This window comes from Nanorana parkeri, unplaced genomic scaffold (genome assembly GCF_000935625.1).
Source record: "Nanorana parkeri isolate BGI_ZX_2015 unplaced genomic scaffold, ASM93562v1 scaffold1934, whole genome shotgun sequence".
Lineage (NCBI taxonomy): Eukaryota > Metazoa > Chordata > Amphibia > Anura > Dicroglossidae > Nanorana > Nanorana parkeri.
Genome location: NW_017308202.1, coordinates 65,861 through 77,097, shown reverse-complemented (window position 1 = coordinate 77,097; position 11,237 = coordinate 65,861). Strand labels below are relative to the sequence as shown.

Sequence of the window (11,237 nt, the reverse complement as noted above, 5' to 3'; positions counted from 1 at the left end):
GCGAGGGGGCGTGTCTGAGCAGACGTCTAAAGACGCCCGCTCAGATCTAGAGAGCTCCCGGACAGCCATTTTTTTTACTACAGCCGGCCCGGAGATAGTTAAAACTATAAAGGGGACTTGGCATGACTTCCCCCGACATATTGGAGTTATGTAAACACTGGGCGGTGCCTATATTACAGGGAGTGATCCCTGCAGGCAGTAAAACTTCTCCTTGTACATACTAGGAGGGAATGGGAGATTTGCATCCATGAAGATTTCAGCTTTCTACCACAGCAGCATAACCATGAGGATATCAATGCATTATCCAGGCGGCCAACCTACCTGAGCAGCCTCGGACAGACCAGGGTCAGCCACAGGGGGTTCGGCAGAGGTCACACTTGGCTCTGGCAGCGGCTGCTCGGCTTGAGGCTGCTCGGCTTCTTCCACATTGTGAAACTCAATCAACTGCATGGGAAGGATACTGTCGCCACCAACGTCGCCATCAGCGCCTCTCTGTATGCCGGTCACCTGGACGCCAACGATAGAGCCGTCGGCAGCCTGGACTGGCACCATGTGGTATTCGGACACGTTGCTGAAGGCCTCGTTCCCGTCCAGCATCTTGTACACCTGGAAAGCCAGCTCGGCCTCGCTGCGGCCCGGGTCCGCCACGCAGATGACCTCCGTCTGCAGGTCCTTGGACAGGATCCCTTCCCCGTGCGCCTCCATAATGAATCCCTGCCGACAGAAATAAAACATTGTATTGTTAGCCCAGTCAGAGAAACCATGGCAATAGTAGACTTCAACACACCCAGAATACAGTGGGTATGGCTGTTTGGCTACAGTACAAACTCCATGCACTGCACTCCCCCTAACGATGATCTAAAGCTCACTGTTATGATCAAAGTTCAGGGTCACAGTTGGTGGACCTGCCCTGTGGTCGGGTATTTAGTGGAGCTGTACACAGAGCTGAGCAGAGCTCCCCTTTAACCTGTCAGTTACACAAGTCCCCTCCAATAAAAATCCTCCCCATACATACGGCTCTCCGGTCATGTAAACACACGGGGGAAGCAGATCTGTGCAGCGCTCCACCCGCCACCCGCCACCCGGAAGTCCTATCTGCTTCCTGTCAGAGAGGGCGGTGACGTCAGAGCGGATCACGTGGCTCGGGGCCGTTGGGAGAGAAGCGCTCTGAACGCTCTGATTGAATGGAATTGATCAAAACTGGAGCCGTCGCCCATGGCAACCGATCAGCTTCTTGCTTTCATTTTCAACGTTTAACTGAAGAGAGAAGCTGATCGGTTGCCATGGGCGATTCCAAGTTCTGTGTTATCCAGTTTTGATGAATTGACCCTATTGAGGGATATGATGGTGAACAGAGTGCTGTGTGCTATAGGACACGCAGAGATTCGTAGTTTAAGGTAGGGCATGCTGGGAGAAGAAGTCTCTCCAGAGTGTTCAAAAGAACATGGTGGGAGTTGTAGTTCCTCCACAGTCATAGGGCATGCTGGGAGATGAAATCTCTCCAGAGTGTTCAAAACGGCATGCTGTGAGTTGTAGTTACTCAAAAGACTAGTAGTCTCTGATTTGAGTTGGGCATGCTGGGATTTTCAGTCTCTCCAGAGTCAGGCCATGCTAAAACTTGTAGCCTTTAAGAGAGCATGGTGGGAGTTACAGTCCCTCCAGAGTCATAGGGCAAGCTGGAAGTTGTACTCACTCCTAAGTATTAAGGTAGGGCATGCTGGGAGTTGCAGTCCCCGAGGAGTCTTGGCCAGTCCATAACTGGATTTGTAGTCCATCTAAAGCCTTAGATAGGAAATGCTGAAAGTTGCAGTCCATCCAGAGTCTTAAAAATGGCATGCAGGGGGTTGTAGTCCCTCCTGAGTTTTAGATAGGGCATGTTGGGAACTACAGCCCCTCCAGTAAGGCATATTTGGAGTTGTAATGTTAGAAAGGTATGCTGGGAGTTGTCCCTCTTCAGAAAGACATACAGAGAGTTGTAGTCCTTCCAGAGCTTTAGGCAGGACATCCTGTGAGTTGCAGTCCCTCCAGCATTAAGGTACATCTTAGTGGGAGTTGTAGTCCCACCAAGACTTGGGCGGACATACTGGTAGTTGTAGTTCTTGCAAAGGATCTGACATGGGCGATATGCACGCTGTCCCGGGTGGATTCATCCCGCCTAACAGTGCCAATGTCAGAGCCAGGGACACGGGATAGGGATCATCTTCCCGTGTGAGTAACCATTGACACCGACGCTGGGGTATTGTTTCTCCCACAGACACTGATGCGTGTTGTCCTGCTGACCAACAGACACTGGGGGCATTTGTTTCTGTCAGTGACAAGCCAAGCAGTGTATAGATGTGTATTATATGACATACGCCTGACCACTGCACTCTATACACCACAAGTCAGCAATCTGTGGCACATGTGCCCGCGTGGGCATGCATTGTCTTTTTACACTGGCACCCAGAAGCGTCGCTGCCGTAGGCTGTAATTGGCCACTTACTGGGTTGTCAGTTACCAAACCTGGCTTGCCCTTATGGGGCCTCACCATGCTGTGCAGGCTGTGCTGTACATTACATACCTCTAGCCACCGTTAAGTACAAGCTGTGCTGGGAAGAGAGGTGGTGATTGGAGAGCAGCTTCAGGGGACGGGTCATCACATTCAGAACCGGGGGGGGGGGGCGGGGTAGACTGCGGGGGCCCATGGAATAAAGTCATTATTACTCTGTGTCATATCATTGAAATTGCTTACTTACAATGTGCATTAGAAGCGGCACCGAGTCAGAGTCGGCCTTATTTCATGGCTGGAGGACATTCAGTATCATCTAGTTCTTTCCTCCCGCTCCTTTCATTCATTCATTGCATTTCAGTTCTTTCCAGAGGCGTAACTAGTGACCTCAGGGCCCCGATGCAAGAATCCATGAAGGGCCCCCCCTTCACATCCTTAGCCTTCCACTCCCGGACCCCATGTCACCTTTAGTTCCAGCTCCCTGTCTCCCCCTTCGTGTCCTCAGCAGCTCTCTATTCGGCACTGGGCAGCAGTTCCGTGTGATGAGGGATCGGGGACAACACCGCTCCCATTCATTGGCTGCTGCGCCGGCTGGATCATACTTCACGCTGCGCCCGGAACAAGGTGAGGGGAGCAGCGTGAAGCACGTAGGGCCCAGGACAGGGGAAGAGGTCCCGTGACTGACATTAGCGGCTACCGGGATAATAAATATCCTGGTAATCAGCAGTCACCAGGGGCCCCTTCCTCCTGTCCTAGGCCCCCCTCCAAGTGGCGGAACTCCAGGGCCCGGTCGCCGCAGCGACCTCTGCGACCCTGGTAGTTCCGCCACTGGTTCCTTCAATCACGGAGGCTCAATTTGCGTTTTACTCATTACTAACATTTTGGTTGTAAGTCTCCCTTTCTCCCCCTAGATGGTGACAATGCAGACTGCTTCACCTCTCCGATCCCCGGGCCAATGTCTAAACCCCCCAATGGGGTGACAGGCCAGGGGGCAGTAAGGTTTTGGTCCACTACTCGGGTATAACAAATATTTTCAAGCTCCATATTCAAAATAAGAGGAAAAACAAATTCAAAGTTCCGCCATCCAAGCATAGAGGATAAATATTCCATGTCCAATGTTTTCAAAATACAGGAAAATATTCTAAAGTCCTATTATCTGCAATAAAATATATGAAAATATTCTAAGGATAACAGCCAGAATAAAGTACTTCTGAAGTAGGAGGAGGAGCATGTCTACCCACAGGTGGTGGCAGTAGGTCAGAGGGTAAGAGATTTGTCTAAAAAATGGGGGGGGGGATCTGAAATGATTTCACATACCAGAATATTAAATGTCCAACTTTTTTCAAAATAGAGGAAAATATTCCAGATGTATCTCTCCGAACAATCTAAGTTCTAACATCCAGAAATGGGTAATTCTGAAGCAGGAAGAAGAAACCACTTTTTTTTCACAGTGGTGGCAGTAGCACAGTGGATAAGAGCTCTGTGTGAAGGGGAAAAAAAACAGACATGAAATTAAATCACAGAGCCGACTGCTTCATATCTCATATACCACAGCCAATGTCTGAACACCCCTACCCTTTCAGTAATATTTGTATTTTTGAAGGTTCCATATAAAAAAAATCTGAGTACACATATTCAAAGTCCAATTATTAAAAATAATATAGAAAACTTTACCTGTAAAAAAAAATATATAGAAAACAATTATAAGTATCACAATCCAAAATAGAATTTGATTTTCCTTTATTATCTACAATAGAGAAAACATATTCAAAGTCCCACCATCCAAAAATAGAGCAAAATATTCTATGTGCAACTTCCCCCCAAAAAACATTCTAAGTCCTATTGTCTACAACAGAGAAAAAAAATGTTCTACGATGAACCAGTCAAAATAATGTACTTCTGAAGGAGGAGGAGAAGTCCTCCTATCGAGAGGTGACAGTAGCTCAGTGGATAAAAGAAAATATGGATGTAAGATCAAATCCCAGGCAGACTGCTTCACTTCTCACAGCCCTGGAATGATGCCAGAATGCCCAGCTGGGGTCAGCACACATTTAGTCAACAGCCCTGACATTTATCATTTATATTTTTTAAAGTTCCATAATCAAAATAGAGGAAACATCTTCAAAGTCCAATTTAAGATAAAGTAAACAAAAAACAACTAAGTACCACCATCCAAAATAGAGGAAAATATGTTATGGCCAACATTTTTAAAACAGACACTAAATGTTCTAATGTCCGTCATCCACAATAAAGAAACACAAATCTTCTTAAAGGAGAAGTATGGGGTTAAGGCTTTTCCCCATAGTTCTCCTTAGGGTAACGGGAGGACACAAACTAGCGTCCTCCCATCACCCCAAGCTCAGTATATAGGGAGCTGCTGCTCGCGGTATACAATTATGTCTGGATCCGCCCACTGCGTGACTGACAGCTGGCTCTGCCTATCTAGAGGAAGAGCCAGCTGTACCCGACCCCTCCCCCGTCCGTTCCGCCAGTCAGCGCTGGCAGATCGGAGCGGGGAGGGGGGAATCCAGCCCCTCCCCTGTCACGGCAGAGAGCTGTGACAGGATCGAGAGGTGAGTGAACGCCGGTATGTGTTCGCTCACCTCCCGATCCACTGAGCCGACCTGTGACAGTCTCACAGGTTGAGACTGTCACAGGTTGGCTAGAACTATGAGGTGAGTGAAAAGCACTCACCTCATAGTTCTCCTTTAAGTCCTATTATCTACAATTAATTTTAAAAACATTCTAATTTAAAGTCAAAATAAAGTACTTCTGAAGTAAGATAATGAGCATCTTGGCAACTGGGAGGTGGTGATACCTCAGTGGGTAAGATCTCTCTCTGGGGAAGGAAGACAAAATTCATATATGAGATCAAGTTTCATAGCAGGCTGCTTCGCCTCTCATATACCAGGAGCAATGTCTGAACACCCCATAGACAGACTAAGGTTTTGGTCCACTACTCTTTCGAGTATAACATATATTTTAATGTTCCATATTCAAAATGAGAGGAAACAAATCCAAAGTTCCACCATCCAAAAATAGAGGAAAATATACTATAAGTCTACAATAGGGAAAAAATTATCTAAGTCACACAGAATAAAGTTATTCTGAAGGAGGAAGAGATACTATGTAAACAAGAGGAGACAGTAGCTCAGTGGATAAGAGCTCTGTCTGATTAAAAAGAAGATAAAACCGACATGAGATCAAATCCCAGAGTGGACTGTTATATCTCTATTTTAAAAAAGTTGGACATAGAATATTTTCCTCCAGTTTGGATTACGTAGCCTAATATATATATATATATATATTTTTAAATTACATAATATATACCCGTCAGAGCAGTAGATTAAAACCTGACTGGCCCTGGCCTGTCACCCCAGCAGGGTGTTCAGACATCAGTCTTGGGCTATGAGAGGTGAAGCAGGCTGCTCAGGGATTTGATCTCAAATCTGTATTTTTGCTTATTTGCATTTCAGACCAAGGTCTTATCCACTGAGCTACTGGCAACACTTGGCAACAAGATGTCTCCTCCTCCTACTTCAGAATCAGAAGTACTTTATTTTCACTTCAAATCCTCCTCCTCTATGGGAGATATGGGGATTAGAATGTTTTCCTCTATTCTGGATGGAGGTACTTCTTTTTTTAATATAATTGGACTTTGAAAATCTCTATTTGTAATTATATTTAACTTTTCAAAATATAAATGTACCTGAAATGGTAGTGGACCAAAACTTTACTGCCCCCTGGCCTGTTACCCCATTTGTGTATTCAGACATTGGTCCTGGGCTATGAGATGCAAAGCAGTGTGCTTTGATCTCATGTCTGTGGTTTTTTTTCCCCCCAGACAGAGGTCTTATCCTCTGAGCTACTGCCACCTCTTGTTTGCCATGGTTCTCCTTCTCTTACTTTATTTTGACTGGTTCATCTTAGAAAATATTTTTTTCTATTGTAGATAAAAGGACTCAAAGGAAGTTTTTCTTTATTTTGGTCCTGGAGGCTACAAGAGGTGAAGCAGTCTGCTCTGGGATTTGATCTCATGTTTGTATTCATTTGTCTTTCAGACAGATCTCTTATCCACTGAGCTACTGTCACCTCTCAGAAGCAAGATGTCTCCTCCTCCTCCTCCTACTTCAGAAGTACTTTATTTTCACTTCAAATAGTCACCCTGTGTGGTAGATATGAGAATTAGAATATTTTCCTCCATTCTGGATGGAGGTACTTTTTTTTAAATTTAATTTTATATAATTGGACTTTGAAAATCTCTATTTGTCATTATATTTAACTTTTAAAAATATAAACTTACCTGAAATGTTAGTGGACCAAAACTTTACTGCCACCCTAGCCTGTCACCCCATTGGGGTATTCAGACATCTGGGTCCTGGGTTATGAAAGGGGAAGCAGTGTGCTTTGATCTCATGCATTTGGTTTTTTTCCAGGCAGAGCTCTTATCCTCTGAGCTACTGCCACCTCTTGGTTGCTGAGGTTCTCCTTCTCTTACTTCAGAAGTACTTTAATGTATCTGGTTTGTCTTGGTAAATATTTTCTCTATTGTAGATAAAAGGACGTCAAACAAGTTTTTCTTTATTTTAGATAGTGGGGCTAAGAATATTTTTTCTGACCCTAGCCTGTCACACCAGCAGTGTGTTCAGACATTGGTCCTTGGCTATGAGAGGTGAAGCAGTCTGCTCTGGGATCTGATCTCATGTCTGTATATGTATATTAATTTTTCTTTCAGACAGAACTCTTATCCACTGAGCTACTGCCACCTCTCGGAAGCAAGATGTCTCCGTCTCCTTCTCCTACTGCAGAAGTACTTTATTTTCACTTCAAATACTCCTCCTCTATGGGAGATATGGGAATTAGAATATTTTCCTCTCTTCTGGATGGAGGTATTTATGTTTTTTTTTATAATTGGACTTTGAAAATCTCTATTTTCTAAATTATATTTAACTATCAAAAATATGACCGTACCCAACATTAAGTGGCCAAAAACTTTACTGTGCCCTAGCCTGTTACCCCTTGAGTGTTCAGACATCGGTCTTGGGCTATGAAGGGTAAAGCAGTCTGCTCTGAGATTTGATCTCATGTTCGTTTTATTTTTTTTTGTTTTGTTAGTTTTAGACAAACATTTTATCCTCCGAGCTCCTGCCACCTCTTACTAACATGTCTTCTTGTCTTACTACTTCAGAAGTAATCTCTTCTGCTTGTTAAAATATTTTCACTCCATTGGAGTACATAGGACTTCAAATATTTTCCTCCATTTTAAAAATATTGGACATTGAATATATTTTTCTCTTTTTTTGGTTGGCAGGACTTTTAATTTGTTTCCTCTAATTTTGAATATGGAATTTTTAATAAATGCTATACATGAAAGAGTAACCGACCAAAAACTAGTCCATCACCCCCTTGGGATATTCATATATTGATCCTAGGATATGAAAGATGAAGCAGCCTGCTCTGGGGTTTAAGTCTGTTTTTCTTTTATTGGCAGTTGCTTGTTGATAAGACGATCCTCTGTCTTTGGTTAATGGTTACGTGTGTCAGTCAGACTGGGGCCTTACACAACAATAATTAAAGTGGCCTTCTAGGCACTGCTACAAAAAATTGAATTGCTACCCTTCCCCCTACCCCACTTGTAATTTTCCAGGGCCAGTACAACAAAGAATATAATTCCATTGACTCTAAATCTGGTCCTCTAGGCTGCAGCTCATAATTGGGGCTGGAACTTCACATTATCACATATAATGAAGATCCAGTGGCAGCTGCTGGTCATGCACTATACATGATGACTTCAGCAAAAAGGCCACTGATCGCAAACGCCATCACAACCACAGGCAGAAGACAGATGCAAGGAGAGCCAACGGTGCTGTGTGAAGTTTGATGGGTATGAGACATCACAAAACCTTGGTAATAAATCACACAAAGATATCAGAGTTAAAGGAGAACTATGGGGTTAAGGCTTTTCCCCATAGTTCTCCTTAGGGTAACGGGAGGACACAAACTGGCATCCTCCCGTCACCCTAGGCTCAGTATACCACGAGGTGTAACTCGCGGTATGCTGAGAAGCCGCAGCTGAAGCAGATCCCGACAATTGTGCCGGGATCCACCCAGCTGCGTGATTGACAGCTGGCTCTGCCTATCTAGAGGCAGAGCCAGCTGTACCCGCCCCCGTCTGTTCCACCAGTCAGCGCTGGCAGATCGGAGCGGGGAGGGGGGAATCCAGCCGTGACAGGATCGAGAGGGGAGCAAACTCCGGTATGTATTCGCTCACCTCCCGATCTACTGAGCCAACCTGTGACAGTCTCATTGTCACAGGTCGGCTAGAACTATGAGGTGAGTGAAAAGCACTCACCTCATAGTTCTCCTTTAAGGTTGTTCAAGCTAATAAATTTGGAGCTTGCCTGTTTATGAGTTAAAGAATGACACTTGCTGCAGCAGTCATGACGTACTGAAACAATACCCATGGTTATGTTTTGCTGATTTCTAGACCTAAGCCGTTATACAGGAAGGTCTACATACAGAGAGCTACAATAATGCAGATTGCATTGAGTATAGTTGGTTTTACAAATGTTACATTAAATAAAATTAGATGAACCCATCTTTAATTTCCTTTGATCTTCAAAGTCATGAAAAGATTGAAATGAATATACTTTAAAACGCCCCTTTCCGACACTACCACCCTTAGACCTTACACAACAGGCAGTGGAGTAGTTTGGTTTTATGTCCCTTGGCAGGACTAAGCACAGGTACCCAACTGCTTCCCCTTTAAGACATTTTGCATAACCTGTCAGTAGCTAGATAAAGGGGCACACTTACTTCTGCCAGTGTCTCAGGGAGAATGCAGGGTCCCTTTCCCTGCATGCAAGTGGTGGTGCTGGTACCTGCAGCATGAAGTGCTCTCAGTACCAAAAGGACACATTGCAGCCTCCCAGCCTTCTCCACCATAAAACTGCATGCCCACCCCAAGCCACCTGCTGACCAGACCTCATCACACTGGGGCTCCCTCTACACCCAGCAGCTCTTCAATTAGGCAGCCACACAGCTGTTTAATATTCCTGATTTTGTGTGGCTCAGCTCACCAGGCGATTGCTTGGTATGCCCAATGGCCAGTCTGGCCCCCGTGTCTCACTGGTTTAGGGGAAGCATTTTTGCCACCCCATGGATAGTGCTGCCCAAAGCAAACACCTCATTTGTCTTGTGGTGCATACAGCTCTGACACCACTTAGTAACCTTCCAATAGCTTAGTATCAAGTGTTGACAGCAGGAGAGGGGTGTTAGATTAAAAGGAGGGATGCAGCGATACCAGTATTTCGGTATCTTGTGCCAGTACCAATATTTTTTTCAGTACTCGCCAATATTGAATACCGATACCGGAATTCCCATTAAGGAAGCCAGGCGGCGTGTAATGACTCACTACCTGGCTTCCTGATTAGCTTGGAAGCTGTCCCCATGCTTCGTCACTAGGTTACAAGAAAGCATGGAGCCAGCTTTCCGGCCAATCAGGAAGCAGGGTGCTGTGTAATGAAGCAGCACCCAGCTTCCTGATTGACCAGGAAGCCAGCTCCATGCTCCCTCATCTTGTGATAGGGGAGCATGAAGCCAGCTGCCCGGCCAATCAGGAAGCCAGGCAGCGTGTAATGACTCGCTGCCCGGCTTCCTGATACCAGAAGTATCGTGCTAGGCATAGGAGCTTTTGGGCAAGTACGAGTACTGGCCCAAATACTCAGCATCGGCACCGATACTAGTATCGGTGCATTCCTAATTAAAAGATAATCAACACCATTACAAACTGCTAGCATGAACTGCAGAAATTCACTGATATATTACAGGAACCTGGCATGCTAAAGAGATTGAAATCCCCAAAATTAACCTAAAGTGTACCTAAAGAAGTCCAAGAAAGTTCTATAAACTATGTTGGCTTTCTAAAAGTTAAGCACAATAGGCCACCCCTTGCAGGTCTTATTTACTATTACAATAATCACCAATAGTATTACAATCACTACACTGCCACTGCTCTAACCAGAACTTCAACAGAGGGGCTGTTTAGTTCTCCTTAGGGTAACGGGAGGACACAAACTAGCGTCCTCCCGTCACCCTAAGCTCAGTATACCGCGAGCTACAGCTCGCGGTATACTGAGACGCCGCAGCGGATCCCGACATAGACGTCGAGCTCCGCCCAGCTGCGTGAGTGACAGCTTAATCTGCCTATCTAGAGGCAGAGCCAGCTGTACCCGCCCCTCCCCCGTCCGTTCCGCCAGTCAGCACTGGCAGATCGGAGCAGGGAGAGGGGAATCCAGCCCCTCCCCCTGTCACGGCAGAAAGACGCGACAGGATCGAGAGGTGAGCGAACCCGGTATGTGTTGGCTCACCTCCCGATCTACTGAGCCGACCTGTGACAGTCTCATTGTCACAGGTCGGCTAGAACTATGAGGTGAGTGAAAATCACTTATCTCATAGTTCTCCTTTAACAGTGAAGTAATATTCACCTACCTTGCATCTTATCCATCCATGGAGGACACAACGTAAAATGCTCTTCTACGGGAATATTTAAAAGCAACCAGCTATAAATATTCCCACCATCCGTAGAGGAGTGATGCATGACAGATCGCTAGTTTAATTGACCTGTATAGTTGTTACCGATGTCTCAGCAAAGAACCCTACCAGCCGGAATAAGGGATACATTTTACTTCAGATGCAAACATACCTTAAATATACAAAAAGATTAAAAAAATAAAAATTAACAAAAGCA

The 11,237-nt window shown here is 45.3% G+C and overlaps 1 protein-coding gene across 1 annotated transcript in view; it reads right to left on the bottom strand.

Moving 5' to 3' along the window:
* The window catches only part of LOC108800139 (transcriptional repressor CTCFL-like), an 11,423-nt gene extending 10,718 nt beyond the window's left edge, over positions 1-705 (bottom strand). The window contains exon 1 of the mRNA XM_018572085.1: positions 322-705. Coding sequence (XP_018427587.1) covers positions 322-705 — 384 coding nt within the window. The remainder of the gene's footprint in view (positions 1-321) is intronic.
* Positions 706-11,237: the final 10,532 nt, after the last annotated feature.